General features: G+C 41.3%; 2 protein-coding genes across 3 annotated transcripts in view; both read right to left on the reverse strand.

Annotated features, from left to right (window-relative positions):
- The window catches only part of LOC119264982 (chromodomain-helicase-DNA-binding protein 8-like), a 20,838-nt gene extending 13,314 nt beyond the window's left edge, over positions 1–7,524 (reverse strand). The window contains exons 1-3 of the mRNA XM_037544045.1: positions 7,402–7,524; positions 7,044–7,110; positions 845–1,001 (exon numbers count right to left, since the gene is read on the reverse strand). Of these exons, the coding sequence (XP_037399942.1) occupies positions 845–1,001; positions 7,044–7,110; positions 7,402–7,524 (347 nt within the window). The remainder of the gene's footprint in view (positions 1–844; positions 1,002–7,043; positions 7,111–7,401) is intronic.
- A 4,519-nt stretch (positions 7,525–12,043) lies between these two features.
- chd8 (chromodomain helicase DNA binding protein 8) overlaps positions 12,044–20,009 on the reverse strand; it is a 48,338-nt gene continuing 40,372 nt past the window's right edge. Inside the window, exons 33-40 of one of the 2 annotated variants that reach the window (XM_017717078.2) lie at positions 18,476–19,138; positions 15,132–15,244; positions 14,783–15,010; positions 14,369–14,464; positions 14,169–14,270; positions 13,697–13,807; positions 13,325–13,429; positions 12,044–12,694 (exon numbers count right to left, since the gene is read on the reverse strand). In XM_017717078.2, the coding sequence (XP_017572567.1) occupies positions 12,323–12,694; positions 13,325–13,429; positions 13,697–13,807; positions 14,169–14,270; positions 14,369–14,464; positions 14,783–15,010; positions 15,132–15,244; positions 18,476–19,138 (1,790 nt within the window). In that variant the 3' untranslated portion in view covers positions 12,044–12,322. Of the gene's footprint in view, positions 12,695–13,324; positions 13,430–13,696; positions 13,808–14,168; positions 14,271–14,368; positions 14,465–14,782; positions 15,011–15,131; positions 15,248–18,475; positions 19,139–20,009 lie in introns of both variants that reach the window. The other variant, XM_017717077.2, reaches the window with a different exon arrangement.

Genomic DNA, 20,009 nt, shown 5'->3' on the forward strand with positions numbered 1-20,009 from the left:
TAATGGATGATGATAGCCTGACTCACCTTCCTGTTTTTGGACCGAAAGTCTGAACCATCTTTTCCAAAAAAACAAACCGCACCATGGATCAGTTTGATCTTGAACGAGACCACTTTATTTGGTCAGACTTATTTGGTCAAATAAGAGGCAGCTTACACACCTCTTTTTCTGGTTCGGACCTAACTGAAAATCAGAATAAACATGCTAGGTGTGAAATCACCCAAGACTTTCTAGCCTTGTTTACAGAATGTCGAAATCAGCTTAAGTTGTGTTACGTTTGTGCCCAGCTTGTTTGACAGTGAGCAATGTAAGCAAAAACCATAGTTTTCATTAACAAATTTGCTTGTGTTGTCTAACAAAACTAAAAGGAAAAATTAATTACTAGGAGTATTAGAAGCTTATTTTCATTCATTTTCTTTACTTGACATATTAACAATGTAATTGACAGATTTTTACTGCATAATTGAATGGTCAAGAAGTCATTTAGATAGAGATTTCAATGTTAAATGAAATGCTTCAGTTTTGAATGGAACGCTACATTGTAGAGAAACTTGCTGGGTGAGAGCTGTTCACAGTGGTATTGATAGGAACCAGACTATCACCTTTTTAGAATGATGAACATAATGTATAAAAACTCAAGACATGCAAGTTCACTGGTCTCTTTAGACAATAAATAAAATACCAATAGCCACAATTATAGAAATCAAAACTCCTGTTTCTAACACCACCTGAGTCGGGATCACTACAATGCACCATTTCACAATAACCCATGCTGACTGCCTCTGCTTAACAATAGAAGCTAATATTAGTGAACAGTGACAGATATTAAACAAGCTAGACATACTTGTTGCACTGGTGTTTGAGGTGTTTTCGGTAACTGTCATCCAGCAGAAGCGTGTCAGGGTTGTACTTGCGAATCCACTCGACCTTCTGTATGTCAAAAGAGCTCTGAGCCTTCACTCTTTTCCCTTTCCTGCCACGAGGCACAGGAATGGACAGACCTATAAAAAGAACGCAATAGTCATTGGCACATTTGTCTCATTTTAAGGCAACTCATTAAACAACCCACAATTTGCTTTACTGGCAGTACAACTGAATCTATATGCCCTGGTTGAGCTAGCAAGTAATAATAGAAGCAGTGTCAGCACAAGAACTGTTTGCTGAGAGTTTAACGGACTGGGTTTGGCAACAATTGCAGCTAAGCAGCTGTACACAAGCCTAAGATGAGCATGGCCAAGCACTAGCTGAAGTGGTGAAAAGCACGCTGTTGAAACGTGTTCTCTGGAGTGATGAATAACCCTTCACTATCTGGCAATATGATGAGCAAATACATAAGGCCATTTATACTATATAAGTGTGGTCACAAACAAACAGCAGTAAATGACTGCAGGGCTATTTGAACAGTTTCAGTGATGTAGTGTAGTACTGTTACAGTGCTTTACACAGATGCTTCTTGCCATCCGGAGCCACATGGGGTTCTTTTACTGCCCTGTCGCAGTTCCACAGAAGAATTAGATTTTTAGGTAAAACTCTGTTGATTGTTCTAACACAGTTTTAACAGTTAATGATGTTAAACGCTGGAGTTAAAAGTATATCTCTTAAGGCACCCTTTAACCCTGAAGAATGGCACTCAGACTACTGGTCAACACAGCAAAAGTTGCATGGCTGAAGTCAGTTTCTCATTCTGCAGCGTCTTGTTTTGTTGAATTTTTCCATTCCACCTTAGATGGTGCTGCAGTAACATTCTGCCGCCTCAGGCACCATTTAAGGTGGAATGGGAAAATTTGAACAAGAAGCGACTTCAGCCTCGTAAACAGTAAATCGTTGAGAGACATTTTACAAGAAACTGTTCTACTTTTGAGATAAAGGTTTCCTGCCAGAGATGTGAAAAAGTGTCTACAGCTGAGCTAAAGCTTAAAGAGCAGAGGAAATTAGGTCTGCGCTTTCATTTAGATTTTTAGTCTATACTAGAACATTAGTGCATACGCAGACATATTTACAGCCAAGATGGTAAAACGGACATAAAATGTGACTCCCAAGGTGGTTTGTTTTTTGTTGAAAGGACAAAATGATTCTTGTTAATATTTGTAACTTTCTCCTACTTAAGCTGGAAGAAACAGAAGTTCTGCTTCTAGAAACAAACTGTCAGATTTTACACTCAAACAATTTCTTAGTTGCGTCAAGCTCATCTGAAAAAAATCTTGGTGTTGTGATAGACCCTGATCTGTCCTTCGATGCACATATAGCTAGATTACTAGAACAGCCTTCCTGCATCTGTGCAATATTGCGGAATGAACTTCTGAGTGAACTTCTCTCCTCCTGTGAACAATCATGCCTACTTAGATCACAAGGTGCTGGCTTACTACTCATACCTAGAATTAATAAAGTTACATCAGGGGGGAGAGCCTTCTCATACAAAGCTCCCCAGCTTTGGAATAATCCTCCTGTCAATGTTCAAGACTCAGCCTCAGTCTTTAAGTCTAGGCTAAAACTTGATTGTATAGTCAAGCCTTTGGTCATTAGTCTTCCACATCAGATTTAGACCTGCCGGAGTTACAGAACGGACTCTTTGTGTTTTCCTTTCTTTCCCGAGTTGAATAGCTGCCCATCCTGTGCATCATCTGATGTTGCCTCTTCTACCTTGATCGGGTGCCACTGCTCGCTAGCCTTCTGGACCGGCTTGACCACCATTGAGCTACTTGCTGTACAATGCTTTGCAATCCTCACCCTCGGATGCTGCTGCTGCCGTTGTTTTTCCCGCTTTGTACTAACAATGTTTGCTATCCTGTGTCAACCAGAGGAGGCTTGGTACCCCTTCTGAGGCTTGGTTTCTCTCAAGGTTTCTTCCTCCTGCCCTTAGGGAATCTTTCCTTGCCACTGTTGCCACTGGCGACGCTCATGGGGGATTGGGCCTGGATTTGCTCTCTGTAAAGCTGCTTTGTGACAACATCTGTTGTGAAAAGCACTATATAAATAAACTTTGCTTGCTTGATTTGGGTTGTGGCCCCTGATCTAAGTAATCCTGATTACAAATTTAGACCTTACCCTACTTCTTAAATGTTCTAGTGCAAACCTTCTTTTTTGGTCTGTTTCCTTTTTCAGTAATAGTTTCTTGTCAGCTACGCATCCTTTCAGGCCCATAGTGCTGAGTTGTCCTCTCACAGTGGAAGGGTGGACAGAAACACCTGTGAATTTTTCAGATCTTAAGTACAATCTTGATTTTCTCCTCTCTCTCAAAGATGGAAACTTTAAGTGCTGTTTATCCAACAGCTAGAAGTTGTCGTGTTAGAAGTTTCTGCAGTTTCTTTCCACATTTCACCTTGGATGAAGTGGATTATCTCATAGAGCCATGTTAGGTGCACGAGAAAGAAATGTGCGATGCAGTTAAGCTGCCTTTGGTTAGTTGCTTGTATGGACATTAGTGTCTTTTTAATGGGAAAAAATTTCATTGAGAGCTTTTGCTGTAGATGCCAGCTGTAACTGGTCATAAGATTGGAAAATTGGAAGAATTGAAACTTAACGTGGCCAGTAGCTTCCTAAAGGGCATATTCAGACCATTTTAGAACCATCACATGTATCTGGAACCGGTCTCAGAACACTTGTTTTACCATTAAAAAGTGATTTACACTGTGCCATCAACCTATCCATTAGGAAAACACAGAATAGTGACAATTGACCACCTCGAGGAACAAGAAGAAACTACTTCCATCACTTTGAGTAAAACAGACAAATTAAATACACTGCTCAAAAAAATAAAGGGAAAACTCAAATAACACATCCTAGATCTGAATGAATGAAATATTCTCATTGAATACTTGTACAAAGTTGAATGTGCTGACAACAAAATCACACAAAAATCATCAATGGATATCAAGCTTATTAACCAATGGAGGCCTGGATTTGGAGTCACACACAAAATTAAAGTGGAAACACACACTACAGGCTGATCCAACTTTGATGTAATGTCCTTAAAATAAGTCAAAAGGAGGCTCAGTATTGTGTGTGGCCTCCACATGCCTGTATGACCTCCCTACAACGCCTGGGCATGCTCCTGATGAGGTCTCCTGAGGGATCTCCTCCCAGACCTGGACAAAAGCATCCGCCAACTCCTGGACAGTCTGTGGTGTAATGTGACGTTGGTGGATGGAGCGAGACATGATGTCCTAGATGTGCTCAATTGGATTCAGGTCTGGGGAACGGACGGGCCAGTCCATAGCTTCAATGCCTTCATCATGCAGGAACTGCTGACACACTCCAGCCACATGAGGTCTAGCATTGTCCTGCATTAGGAGGAACCCAGGGTCAACCGCACCAGCATATGGTCTCACAAGGGGTCTGAGGAGCTCATCTCACTACCTAATGGTAGTCAGGCTACCTCTGGCGAGCACATGGAGGACTGTGCGGCCCTCCAAAGAAATGCCACCCCACACCATTACTGACCCAATGCCAAACCGGTCATGCTGAAGGATGTTGCAGGAAGCAGATCGCTCTAAACAGCATCTCCAGACTCTGTCACGTCTGTCACATGTGCTCAGTGTGAACCTGCTTTCATCTGTTAAGAGCACAGGGCGCCAGTGGTGAATTTGCCAATCCTGGTGTTCTCTGGCAAATGCTAAGCGTCCTACACGGTGTTGGGCTGTGAGCACAACCCCCATCTGTGGACGTCGGGCCCTCATACCATCCTCATGGAGTCGGTTTCTAACCGTTTGTGCAGACACATGCACATTTGTGGCCTGCTGGAGGTCATTTTGCAGGGCTCTGGCAGTGCTCCTCCTGTTCCTCCTTGCACAAAGGCAGAGGTAGCGGTCCTGCTGCTGGGTTGTTGCCCTCCTACGGTCTCCTCCACGTCTCCTGGCCTGTCTCCTGGTAGCGCCGCCAGCCTCTGGACACTACGCTGACAAACACAGCAAACCTTCTTGCCACAGCTCGCATTGATGTGCCATCCTGGATGAGCTGCACTTCCTGAGCCACTTGTGTGGGTTGTAGAGTTCGTCTCGTGCTACCACGAGTGTGAAAGCACCAACAACATTCAAAAGTGACCAAAACATCAGCCAGAAAGCAGAAAGGTACTGAGAAGTGGTGTGTGGTCCCCACCTGCAGAACCACTCCTTTATTGAGTGTGTCTTGCTAATTGCCAATAATTTCCACCTGTTGTCTATTCCATTTGCACAACAGCAGTGAAATTGATTGTCAGTCAGTGTTGCTTCCTAAGTGGACAGTTTGATTTCACAGAAGTTTGATTTACTTGGAGTTATATTGTGTTGTTTAAGTGTTCCCTTTATTTTTTTGAGCAGTGTATTTAAATTTAATGTATGTAAAATAATTATCATAAATTTGTTTTATTTATTTGATTTTAATTAAATGTATTTGATTAAACAAAAATTGTTATTTCCTATTAAATATCTCTGGCATGTTTTTCTATCAAATCTTTCATTTCTGTCTCTCGTGGTCTTTTTGGGGTATCTCACATAATATAAATCACGAATGGATGTTTTTCATAAATGTCTATGCTGTTGTCTTAGTTACAGCTGTAGTGTTTGTTATTGTATTAGTTGATAGTGGAGAACCGAAAATGGGTTAAAAACGTTCTTCGCCTGTCTTGCTATCCTGTCACGTTTTTGGGGTATATCTGTAAATTAACATTCAAAATGCACTTACTATCCACTTTATTAGGTGCAGCTACCTTGTATTTTCACTCCTTGTCCATTTTATCCAGTCTGCTTACATTACAGAAGCACTGTAGTTCTACAGTTAGACTGCAGTCCTTCTGTTTCTCTATGTTAGCTTGTTCACCAATAGCCAGGAGTCGGTTTAAAAGAGAGGTTGACCGCTTCCTGTTTCTCTAATTATATTAAAAAACTGTGAAATGCCAGAAGCCACCCGTGAGCACGTCCCCAATGAACGGGTGAAAGAAGCCAATGGCTAAAAAAATTAAAATACTTTCTAACAGTTTATCCAAGACTTTAATTTTAGAAAGGATAAAAACTTAGTTGTATATTTACTTTTTTCTATAGCAGACAGGTTTTGGACAGTAGAATACTAGAGATACTGCTACTGAGCGCTGATTGGTTAGCATTACTGCTACTAAGTGCTAATTGGTTAGCAAAGCTGCTACATAATACTGATTGGTTAGCATTGCTGCTACTTAGTGCTGTTTGGTTGGCATTACTGCTACTGAGCACTAATTGGTAAGCATTACTGCTACTGAGTGCTAATTGGTTAGCATAGCTGCTACTTACAGTTTTTCCACATTGTATACACACAAAATGTGGAACAATGCACACAAATCCAAAAATATGAAGCTCATGTGTTAACATTGTGACTCAAAACGGCTAAACTCTAAGCACAATTCCATATGTTCTCACTCAAATATCATTCTAAATCACAGCTTTGCAAATCGCTAAACACAAATTGCATCATTTAGTAGTCTTAGTAAATTGCATCATTTAGTAGTCATTCAAGTAGTCTCATACAAGTTGCACCTGTGCAAACTTAATTAGAAGAACGTTTCAATCTGTCAATTTGACAAATCAATTTGTCAGAGTATAAAAGAGGCCTCAAGTGACTGATACAGGTGTTAGGCGAGATGATGGAGCAACAGGAGCACAGAGGAAGAGTCAGAGTAAGAGGAGGCCTAGCAGGCCGAAGAGGAAGAGGAAGGCAAAGACGAGGAAATCTTTCAAATGAAATACGGGCAACCTTAGTGGACCATGTAATGAATCATGGCCTAACCATGGCTGAAGCTGGGTGTCGAGTCCAGCCAAATTTGAGCCGCTTTACAGTAGCCTCAGTTATCCGGGCTTTTACAGAAGAGAATAGGTAAGTAACCACTTGGTTTTAGTGTTCACAGAAATGTGCACTATAGTGCAATGTTTGTCTTTATATTTATGTAGCAATATAGTGAAATGCGTATCCTATAATGTGTGTGTATATACTTTTATCAGAATAGAAAGACGGCTAGCAAGAGGCGGCAGACGCCAGAAATTCACACTTGAACAAGAGACCACCATAGTAAACATGGTTTTGGAAAACAATGCCATTACCCTGAGGGAAATCAGGGACAGAGTCCTGGAAGACAATGTTCATTTCACAAACATTGACCAGGTCAGCCTGTCCACAATCGACCGTGTTTTAAAACGTCACCAGCTGAGTATAAAGCAAGTATATCGTGTTCCATTTGAGCACAAGTCTGACCATGTGAAGGAGCAACGATACCAATATGTGCATGTGAGTACAGCACCCTCTCAGTACCCTTTTTGGACAGGTCACTGTTTACCTCAGTGTGTCTAGGCAGGCCTTTTGTCTAATATGATCCTTTTCCTTTTTTTCCAGAGAGTGCTTGAACTGGATGCCAGTGCTGTTCCCTATGAATATATATTCATTGACGAGGCAGGGTTCAACCTGCATAAGATCAGGCGGCAGGGGAGGAACATCATTGGCAGCTGTGCCATTGTCAATGTCCCTGGGCATCGTGGTGGAAACATCACCATGTGTGCTGCCATTGGTCCCCGTGGGGTCATACATCACCATGCACAACTTGGTCCTTATAACACTCCTCGTTTGGTATCATTTCTTGATGAACTCAAAAACCTCCTCAACCTCCCACAGGAAGAAGAACCAGAGCAGCCCTCCTATGTTGTCATCTGGGATAATGTAAGTTTCCATCGGGCAGCTCTGGTCAATGACTGGTTCACTAACAATCCACAATTTGTTGTGCTGCACCTTCCACCATATTCCCCATTTCTCAATCCAATCGAGGAATTCTTTTCTGCATGGAGGTGGAAAGTGTACGAACGCAGACCCCGCGAGCGTGTGGCACTACTTCAGGCAATGGAGGAGGCATGTGATGACATCCACGCAGATGATTGCCAAGGATGGATTTGCCATGCAAGGCGTTTTTTCCCCCGCTGTTTGGCGAGGGAGAAAATTGCAGCTGATGTAGATGAGGTCCTCTGGCCTGACCAAGATCAGAGGTCTGATGAACAGTGATCTGTTTCTTTGTATTTTACAATAAATACATTTATGTTTCCTCTTTGTATGTGAACTGATTTTCCTCATCATGTTTCTCATTGTACTTACATAGGTGAAAATTAAAAATTTCAAAATTACAATGGCAACATACTACATACAGTAAAAATGGCTTACATGTGTGTCAGATATACATGTAGTACTGTAAATGCTATATGGGGGGTACTACACTGCACCAAATAAATATAAAGAAAAGAAAGCCAACATATTTCTATGGACTTGTATGCATTTTAATTTGTACAGTGGCCTCATGAAGTCAAAAACATACACAAATACGTCTGATAATAGTGCTTTGAATTTGTCTTGTCAGTGTTTATTTGATGCTCTGCAAGAGATAAGCATATAAATAGCTGTGTATGTTGTTTTGGTGGAAGGAATCAGTTTTGCTACATATTTGTGGAGTTTCAACAAAGCAGTTAATAATTTTCAGTCTGTGTTTAGAGTTTTGAGAAACTGAGCCGAGTTTCTAGAAATGCGTTTAAACATTTGGGAAAAACTGTAATACTGATTGGTTAGCATTGCTGCTACTTAGTGCTGTTTGGTTAGCATTACTGCTACTGAGTGCTGATTGGTTGACATTGCTGCTACTGCATGCTGATTGGATGGCATTACTGCTACTGAGCACTGATTGGTTGACATTGCTGCTACTGAGCACTAATTGGTAAGCATTACTGCTACTGAGTGCTAATTGGTTAGCATAGCTGCTACTTAATACTGATTGGTTAGCATTGCTGCTACTTAGTGCTGTTTGGTTAGCATTACTGCTACTGAGTGCTGATTGGCTGACATGGCTGCTACTGCATGCTGATTGGATGGCATTACTGCTACTGAGCACTGCTTGGTTAGCATTGCTGCTACTGAGCGCTGACTGGTTAGCAATACTGCTACTGAGTGCTAATTGGTTGGCATTACTGCTACTGAGTGCTGATTGGTTAGCATTGCTGCTACTGAGCGCTGACTGGTTAGCAATACTGCTACTGAGTGCTGATTGGTTGGCATTACTACATACTGCTACTTGTACTTCAGTCTATATTATTATACTGTTCTGCAAAATGATCTGCTGATATATAGTCTTCATTGGTGCTGTGCTCATATGGTCAGAAAATGAGTGGCACCACCCTATGGTGAAAGGAACGGAGACTCAACAGCAGATGGCGTAGATCTGCACTTGTCCCCTCTCCGTAACCTTTCGGTCCTCTAGAAACACTAAGGGAAGTTAAATGGAGGCCTGGAAACTTCCAACCGGGTTGCTAAATGCTAGAGGGCGCCCAATACTGTGTGGTAATTCTCCTCACTAGATGCTCTCTGGTAGTAGCTGTGTGCACCCACATATCTAGACAGGTGGGTTGAGCACCTGCCCTAACAGCCCAATGGTTACCAGCCCTGGTCCTTGAGTTCTACCTTCCTGCTGAACGTAGGTCCAACTGTAATCTGCCACACCGACTCCTAACCCCTTAAATGGCCAGGAACCACAGTTTTATTAGACACTTCTATAACCTAAGATTAGCTAAACCTGATTGAATTGCCTGTAGTTACTGAATAATATGTCTTAGTATTTAAAAAGACCTGGGATGTTAAGAGGTTAACATCTTTGCAAGTCCCCGATTGGCTGGATCAAATACTTCAGTATTAGGTGAAGGGGACGGGCGTCCTGTTAGGTAGGTTCCAACTAAACCCTGCACGAACGTAGATCTCTATGAGAAGGGTTGGTGACCACTGCTTTGGTAACCCTTAGCGTGTACATGTGCTCTCTTTGTTGGCATGTGCAATTGTTTTTTATATATATATATATATATATATATACACACACACACACACACACACATATATATATATATATATATATATACACACATACAAACATCACAATCTGGCCTCAAGAATACAGCTAGTGGGTCAGATTGGGTTCCATAAGCTTCATCACTCTTGCCCTCTGGTGCAGTACCAAGCAGCTATGGAGATCTTACCTCAGGAACTATGACCTCCATCAACGCATGCATCACAGCAGTGATGGGAATTCTGTTAATAAAGCACTGAGAATCTGAGGCCCAATCCCATTTCAGCCCTTAGCCCATCCACGTCTAGGGTTAGGCTGTCCCAATTGTTGCTGAGACAGAGGGACAGGGTGAAGCGTTAGGGCTACATGGCCCTCCAGACGGAGACCCACTCCAAACACAGTGCTATGAGGAGAAAAAAAACCCGGCGAGAAACCCACAAATGTGAGAAATTTCTCTGTTAAAATTACAATAAACACTGTTTTATCTTAGTTCAATGTCGTTTCAATGTATAATGGTCATTTTCTTCATAACAAGCATAAAATATTGCTAATGGCATGCTAATGTCTCAGTGGCTAGCTAACTTCCCCGTTCCACCTTAAATAGTTCAGCAGTTCTGACGCCTGAGGTGCCAGAATGAAGCTGCTGCACCATTTAAGGCGGAACGGGAAAATTCGACAAAGAAGCTGGTGAACAGCTCACTTCAGCTTCGTATCACGGAGGAATTAACGGCGGGCGATAAAAACAATAATAAATCATTGTTTTATAGCCTCTTCGAAAACATGACGCCTTGAATGTAACCAAAGCCCAGCAGTGAGGAGCCGAACTTTACCCTCCTCTGCTATCACTGAAGACGGGCTGCGTCGCCTACAGAGCACCGCTAGCCGTGTAGCTGTTAATGAAGCAATGTTTTATTTATTTGAAGGTCCCATTTCGTAGGGCACGATTTCAACCACTACCCCTTGTAACTCAGTTCTAAAGTGGTTAGGGTGACACTCGAAAACGAGGGGTAGGGGTGAAAGGAAGAAATGGGATTGGGCCCAGGAGTCACAATGCATCCCGTGGTTATTTTAAACATTGCTAGTAACCCAGAAAAAAAGGAAAAATGTACAAAAAAGTTGGTACAGTGAGTTTTACAAGACAGGGATTTATATGAGGCTATGTGGAGCTCTTGAATGGAGTTACATTCGTATGCAAAAATTTGGGCACCCCTGTTCTAATGACATTTGTTGATTTTCTAAGTGAAAATATGTTAAAATCCTCTAGTGAGAACTTCGCACATTTTAATGCATAACTACTGTTTTCAGATTTTTAAAAAGAGATTACAATTTAAAAGTTATGGCACATTTTATATTTTGTTTTATTTTTTCCAGTATGTTAAATTCAACTAGGTTATATTTACCAGACTTTTTCATACAACTTTCATATAACTGCTACTTCTGACACCAAATAGACAATACAGTGGGTAACATTACAGCCTGGAAATGCTTGTTTGGGAAGAAGTGCTACTCTTTTAGGCTGCCTTGGGAAAACTTCTGAACAGATTTGCTTTCCTCTGAAACAGTTACACTCGGAGTGTGAACATGCGGTAAACTGAATCAGGATTAATTCACATTTTTCCTCCTTGAGCCCCCAGAAACGTCTGTGCAGGGGCTGCTGAAGCTCTTCACTCATGCAGGTCTGCTATAAGTGTGTCGCACTCAAGTAATAATAGCAGGGTGCGAATGCCATGATATTATATAATTCATGTTTAAAAATTGGCAAAACATTTTAAATGCAAAAAGGTTTTGGGTGTCGCGCCCCGAAATAAGAACAAGACTTTTGATTTGATGGTCGATTGTTATTCATGTTTACATCACAGAGACAGCTGGAGTCAATTCATCAAATAGGAATAAACTCAATTTTTGCATCATTGCAGGCATATTACCAACTCTACACTGAACAATAAACCCATTAGTCTCGGTTTCAGTATCTAACCCTGAAACTAACCCACTGCACCCTCCCCAATCCCCCCCCCCCCCCCAAAAAAAAATAGGAAAAGAAAAGAAAATGTACACCCAATAAATGAAAGCCATGTTCTTCACTTGGTGAACTGGGCGCACAAGCAGCCGCAGTTAGATTGAGGTACCACCATGGCTCAGCACAGGTTAGTATATAAATATGTACTCTTCAGCATGACGTTCAACAGACAGTCCAGCCTGAGGTTCCCCACAGCCACAGAACACGAAGGGAATGCTGAATGATAGTTTGACAGACATGAAGGACATACATTTTAATTTACTGGGCGTGGAGTGAAGAATCAGTACAGAGTAAATCAAATGAATGATGCCCGTCATCAAAACTACTTAAGACAACTTTGCAAAGACTGAAAAAAAATCATCCATAATTCCTCAAAAGCAAGAAATAATAATAATAATAATAATAATACAGTCATGTTTGTTTTGGTGGAGGGGGGTAGATATAATAAAAGAATGTCATGATCTCTGGGGGACTACATCAAGGGGACAAGTGAGACGTGGTCAATCCTCCGAGCTCGAGGAAGAATCAGAATTTTTAGGTGCCATGATGACATCATCCAAAATCGCTTCCCTATCGGAGCTGTCGTAGCCACCTTGCGACAGACCGTCCCCTCCGTCCATGTCGAGAGACCCAGCCTCCATCTTTACGTCATAGGCAGGAGTCAGGAAGTGGTGAGAGGAAGTGAGGTCACCGGCGTCCAGGTCTTCATCGTCCATCATGTAAGCTCCATCAGAAACCAGTGTCTCGCCCTCGCCTCCCCCGAGGAGAGGGTCGGGCTGGGTCGAAGGGGTGGAGAGGTAATGGTGGCTCTTTTTGGGGAACGAAGCATGCAGGCTCAGCAGTCTGTGGAAAAAACTTTCCGGAAGGAAGCCCTGAGGAAGCAGGAAATACGCAGTTAGCAGCAGTATGCTAAAATGTTTTGGTTTATTATAAGATATACTACGTATTGTGTATAACAAGTTAAAAGTGGGGCTAAAACTAGCATTTGCGCTAGATCCTTCAGCCTCATCTATTTGACAGGTTTTACAATTTTATATCCTTTTTGTGTTTTCATCCATCAATGTTCCCTTACTACAATTCCCAGCATGCACTGTGCAAATGTCATATGTATATTCCTCAGGAATCCCCTTTACCCACAGATAAAAGATGCAGACTGTAGTACATCTACCCCCAAACATTCCAGCATTATTCTACATTTAATTTAATATAACAAGCTGGCTCATAACACACTTCCCTGATATGAACGACACAAAATTTTGACTAGTTTGAACTGATTTTCAGTTAAGTTTCTAGGTAAAAGTGCACATGTAAGTGGGGCTTGAACACTAACATTGCTTATGTATGGGACTCCTGGGACATATTATAAGCATGAACTCGGTGTTTAATTAGACGGTCAATGGCGTAGTTTTGTTTTGTCAGTCAGACAGATTTTTGTTTGTTTTTGTTTTTGGGAGGTGTGCAGCCAGTCTTGTCCATGCTACTGTACATGTGTTGGGACTAACCGAGTTGCGAACAGCATCTGCCCATTCTGGTGCTACAGCGTGGTCAGGATTCTCTTCCAGATAGTCCTTCAGGTCTTGAAGTGCAGGTCCATATATTCCACCATACTGAGCAAAGGATCCACAAACACAAGGCTAAGCAAGCCGATAGCCACAATGCATTCTTTGCCAATATTCATCAACATTATTCATATTACTTTGTAAAAAAAAAAAAAAATACCAGTAAATAATATAGATAGTTCCTTGTTGGCCCAATTTAACTATTATGTAGGTGTATTACCTCGGAACATGAACTAGCAAAACCTTTCAGACAAATATAATGAATAGCATGGAGTTTAACTTCTCAATGGTAAATAGCATGGTAAGGAAGATAACCTTCTTTCCAGTTCTCATGTCTATGACTTTAATCCTCTCATTGCCGGTTAGGGCTGCTTCCTTCTCTATCTTCTTCTTTCTCCTCTTCCTTTTGGTCCTGTTCACAAGCAGCTGTAATATAAAAAGCGGTCATATATACGGATCACATACGACTCAGGTTACTTAAACATGGTGGGGCTCGCCAGGTACAGCAACCACAGTGAGCATAAGCAAGAACAAATCTGAACAATTACAATTTTTTTTAACTCACTGGTTGATGCACCAAACAGTTACAATGACTCGGACAACTGTGTTACCTATGCCAGAAAACCGGGGCGGACAAATATAATAGGGCTGCAGCAATAAATCAATTAAATCTCAAACCGTTGAGAATAAGTAGTTGTTTGACTTTGCAATGTTAAACAGAGAATGTTTTGTCAATGGGTTGGACTAAATGGAAATGAAGTGTGCTTGAAAAGTAAGTGCTCCTCACCTCTAGCATGTCACCCTCCACCTCATAATCTGGGTTTTCTTTCAGCCAGTTGGGCAGGTCCCTTTTACGAGGAGCGTGGAGTACTCCGCCTGACTCTGCCAACTAAAAAACAGAACGCATGTCTCAACCAGTACAAATGTGTATGCTATTTTGCAACACTGAAATGTGAACACTTATGAGTATTGCTGGACCGTTGGTACCTCTTGGTCTTTGCGCCTTCGACGACCACTTGCTTCACCTGCTGACCCATTAGGCAGTAAAGCCTGTTTGGAGAACGTCAGCTTCAGCCCTTCTTCCTAAAAGTGCAATTATACAGAGGATTTTAGATGAATGCAAAAAACCTGAATGAACGGCACACATATAACCTTGTTGTATACACGTTGTTGTACTCTTGAGACCATACGTTAATGGTCTTCGTCTCGACTCAGTCTTGCCTCTTATATCTCAATGTATACCTAGTATAAATAATGATAATAAATGGACAGTTTGTTTTTTCCCCTCTATTTACTTCTATATCCTAAAAAAATCTTAATCTGGTCTCGGACTTGTCTTGATCTCAGACACTCCTGGTCTTGACTACAACACTAATATCTTCCAATCCTAAAAGTGCTTACTTTCAAGAGTTTAACAGTAAACTCTGTATCCTGTCCATCTGCAGCCTCTCCAGGTAGGGCGCTGTTGCCTCTGCGTGATACGCGAGCGTAGCCCAGGTCATCTCCAAGCCCATGTTCATCAGAGGCCAGAGTAAGATGAGGATCTGAGGTGTACCGCCGCCCTGACAGCCAGTGTCCCGTCAGAACCAGAGTACAGAGGTTATCTATTCGGTTGATCAGTACACGATCCTGAGAAGTGAAAGTGTGTTTGTAAGTAACACAGTCTTCCACAAGCCTGCTCAGTAGCTCTAAAACCTTACGTTTTTCAAAAATTTGTCTATCTATATAAAGGATACTTAGACTCAAGTACCTTGGGCCAATCCACACGGTGGGAGTCATTGAGGGATTCTGGTGGAGCGCCGTCTTGAGATGGTGTAAATGAAAGGGTGCTGTTCTCTTCATCCACATCACACATTTTTAGAGCTGCTGCAGAATGAACAGAAAAATCAAGCCAATATTATAACTAAAGAGCTGCTCCCCAAAAAAGTGCAGATCACAGGGGAACCCTTCAGGGCCTTTTCAGCCTTCAAAGCGAGTATTATAGACAGCCAGTGAGTACTAGTGGTAGCCTGAGCAATGTGTTCCAGGTAACTCTTTTCTGAGAGTTGTACTGGAACTTCTAATGCATGTTAATGTGTCAGTTACAAGCTTAAAAAAACTACAAAATATCCATATTTAAGCTACAACAGTCAAAAAGGTTCATATACTTAAGGGTAGCATAAGCAGTTTGTACATCTATGGGCCAAACTGAAAGCCTAGTTTAAACAGTTTATCATGCAACGCAGCATGGAAATTAAGGCACCACATATGACTACTACATACTAAGAAATATGTTAGGCCAGTTAAATAGCCTCGATAACAAGAGACACTTTGTTACATTCACATTTAAATTTAAAGAGGACAATGAGTTTTTTTGTATCTTTTCTTTGGGGACTATTTAGTCTTACAACTGCCTGCACATAATGCTATACCATGAATGTGTACATAAATATAAAAATAATGCATCATTAGGTCAAAAAAATTGTAACCAATGTCTCAGACATCAGGCAGTGTGTTCATAATCATTTCATGCAATAACGTCTGTGTAGTAATTCTGACTTGGTAAGTTTCTCTAAAACAGAGCATTTCACACCAAATCACTCTGAAAAAGAGGAATTGCTCTTAAAATTGGTTTCAACATTGGCTTCCGGTCTACCATGACGTTGAGAATGGTCGTCTAACTTTATCGCTCCTCGACATTCTGAAAAAACAACCCTGAAAACTGAGTATTCACAGAAAAATAGAGTATTTTGGACGATGAAAGAAGGGGTTGTCACTAGAAGCAGAACAACAATTCCAGCCATGAATATGGAAGCAGAGACGAAACAAACAAATCAAAGCAGCTCCTCAGAACCCGAGGAAGATGGCGCCGATCAGCCCAGCGCTAGTCTCGAATGCATTCTGAGCGAAATTAAAGAGTTCAGACGCGACAAGACAACAGCTTGCAGATATTAAACGAGAATTGAGCAAGACCAACAAAAGACTGGAAGAAGCAGAGGGACGAATTGAAGAAACTGAGCAAAGAACGACCACTTTGGAAACAGCAAACTGCACTTGAAGCTGGACTGCTCGACCAAGAGGGACGCTCACGCAGGGAAAACATCCGAATCTACGGTATTCCAGAAGACACAGCGGGAAGTTGCATGGTGGATTTCTTGGAAACACTCTTGAAGAACCAGTTGGACTACCCTGAAGATACAGAGCTCCGAATCGAGAGGGCACATAGAGCCCTCGCTCCAAAGCCCGCTCAAGGTGATTCGAAACCCCGCTCTATTGTGGCAAAGTTCCAGAGTGCCCGCACGAAAGAAGACGTGCTCCGGCGAGCTTGGCGAAAGAAATCTTCAACAATAGCAGAGTCTTCGTAGATCATGACAATCCACCCGCAGTCCTCAAAAAACGCATGGAATATGCAGAGGATAAAAGAGAGCTGAAGTAAGAAAATCAGGTTTCAAACACCTTTTCCAGCAAAGCTGCGAGTTTCCTACGAGGACGGGGTGAAGGTATATCAAAATGCTACAGAAGCTACAAGAGACATGGTCAAGCGGGGACTCACAGTGAAGGTGGTGCACACATCTCCAACCCTCCTTGAGGAGATTGAAAAGCTGTTCATGTAGCAGGAGACTTGAGAAACACAGCCGCGGAGAGAAAGGTAAACTGAGCGGGCAACCAAAGGAACACTCAGTCCCTCCGTATAAAGAAAGACTGCATAGTTTTAGACAGAGATCTCCTGAGCGCGAGTGACTAAGTGAACTGCTGCTTTCTAAACACATGCATATTATTTAAGAATGGTCTTCTGTATTTTACACACAAATTTCTTTAAAATGTCGGAGGTACGTTATCCCCTTTTCCCTTTTTTTATTCTAAGCGGAAAGTAACGCGACACTGTTCTTATTAAGGGCCTCCTCTCAAAAGCAGAGAGTTTTTCTCCCTTACGAGGCTCTCCCAACATCAGACTCTTAAAAGGTTCAAATTAAACGAACCTCAACCTTGGAAGTCAATGTTACTTTTAGTTTGTCAATGTTCATAATTGTTTATGTTGTTAAAGGTATAAAAACTGTCATAATTGTGATATCAGAAATGATAAAAGGAAAATTGTATATTGTGAATGTCAATGCTTGGAAGTTTACACTGGAAAAATAAAGAATTACAAAAAAAAATTGGTTTTAACATTAATCAACATTCAGCATATACACCACTGTTATGCTTAAAGCTAAATAAATAAACAAACAAACACACTAAACTAGTTCAAATTGCTGATCTGTTCAGATGAATGCTGCATACAGGTCACATTTAGAAGATACTGTGAAAAGCCAAACGAAAATCCGATACTTCTACCTGTTGTGTGAACGCTGCCTTAGACATGTTGCTGGTTGTTACTTTTCAGACCGAGTTCAAGTATATTTGTTAGTACACGCCTATACCAAGTCTGATAATATACTGAATTACCTACTTAATTCTAAGTAGTTGTTAGTGTAAATGAGTGCAATGTATCTCAGCCAATGAATTAAAATCTAGTTGATTTTAAATGAAGTGCATTAGTCAAGTAGCACTGCAGCAGGTTTTGTTCAGAAAAGCAATTTGTATAGCTCTAAGTAAAACCAGTAGTAAGCAACTATTTCACAGAAGCATCAGATGGCTGTCACAAATCTCACCAAAACTCTAAATCCTTTTATTTTTTATGAGATCTTTTTAATTTAATGCAAAACTCAAAGATTTAATTTTATCATAAATTTTTTGTGAGGCTGCAACACTGTTCCTCATGACCACATAGTGAGCAGTTAGATTTCATTGTTTTGTTTGAAGTAAATGTGTCCCAAAGTCTGAAAATCAGTGTGGAACATGATGAATTTTCTACAATTAAGCAAAACTTTTTTGTGTTTTAATAAAAATATTGTGATTTTATGTTTTTTACTGCTCAAAGCTGTGTTTGGAAACCTTTCACCAAATTTTACAGGATTGGTAACAGCATGTGGGCACTCAAGACAGCCAACTGTGCAAATTAACATGTTTTGTAAATAAGTTAATAATTTTAGTTCTGGAGAACCAGCTCAGTTTTTCTGTTCTGATTTTGTAATGCAAGTGTTAATCTGTGAAGGCAATGGCATAATAGCTCACCTTGCTCTCTCTCTGCGTCACTGTCCCCACTTTCATCTGAGCTGGCAGAACAATGAGAAGATGTCGACGAACCAGAATCTGAATCTGAATCAGAGTCTGATGGTTGTCCTCCAGCTCCATCTCCTTCTTTCCTTTCTCTTCCTTTAGATCCTCTCTCTCTGCTCTTCTTCCAGCCCCAAGCAAACTGCCCTCTCCCCTTCCCATCGGAGAAGGAGATCGGAGTGGCTAGAGAGTCTGACTGACAAATTGACTCCATCCCCAGCAGCCGGACCTCGTCTTCTAACCTCTCTTCTTTGATGCTGGTCTTCTCTGGTGGTTGGTTGTGTGTCTGGATTTGGACAGCAGGTTCTTGACGGTTCTGTTGGTTCTGGAGATAGTCCTGACGGGCTTGGTTAAAGGAGAACTGTGGGTCAGAGAAGATCGACTGCTCCGTGCGGCTCACGCCATGGCGGGAAGCGCCTAGGAGTAGCTCGTGGTCATGCTGAGGGATGCTCCACCAGGTGGGCAGGTCAGAGCTTGACGGCGCGAGCTGAAGGCGCTCCTCCAGCGAGGGGTGGGGAAGGATGCGCTCCCGCAGCCGGCACAACAGGCTGATTCTGTAAAGTGTGCGTGAGGCTCGCTCCTCCGTGATGGGAGCTAAAGACTGGGACATGTCTTGAGATTCTGTGAGGAGAAAAAGTAGAATAGGCCACAATTTTACATTAAGACAGAAGCCAAGACTGCAATTCCCTTCAACCTGTTTTATTAATGAAGTAAAACATTATTAAAAAGGCTAAACAAGGAAAGTTAAACATCCTAACTACATGATAATTATGTATAACCCATGTAAAGCCTTTCAAAATACTTTGTTTTAAAGACTTAATTGAAACCATATTAAAACTAGGGCTGTCAAAAATAAACACTTTAAAGGGGAAATCCATCCATTTTTCACAATTTCTGCTTTTTTAAATGGTCAAGATGTAAACAGTCATTCAGAGTGGTTTGCTGTGAAAATGTTCCATTCCATGGAAACTTATTTAGTCAGAATTGTTCAGTGTGGGCAATAGGAACCAGAGGTCTGAAGTTCATGCTCCTACAATACATTACATTAAATAATTCAGATGTTTTTTTAAGATGCGTTCAGGATTGTTTCACAATCGTTTTGAGATTTTTTCCCCCCACATATTCTTTTTTTAATCTGCTCATGGCAGAGAGGTACGTGCATGTTGTGTGTGGCAAAATAGCACCAAAAGATTTTTTTTTCCCCCCTTTACAAATTTACATACGAAAAGACAAGTGTAGGTTCACTGATAATTTTGGATAGTAAATAACATGGCTATGTTTGTATTTCACAATCTCTATTTGCCATCACCACCACTACTAAGAAATCGGAGTCAATAAGTTTCTCTACAATTAATCATTTCACATCACCGTTCTGAATGACTTGGCTTAGATTTTAACCGACGAATTACACAAAAATACAGAACTGGTGAAATTCTGCTTTAAGAACACATTGAACTATTACTACAAGTATATTGTTTTCCCAAGTTTGACC

Source organism: Pygocentrus nattereri, chromosome 2, assembly GCF_015220715.1.
Source record: "Pygocentrus nattereri isolate fPygNat1 chromosome 2, fPygNat1.pri, whole genome shotgun sequence".
NCBI lineage: Eukaryota > Metazoa > Chordata > Actinopteri > Characiformes > Serrasalmidae > Pygocentrus > Pygocentrus nattereri.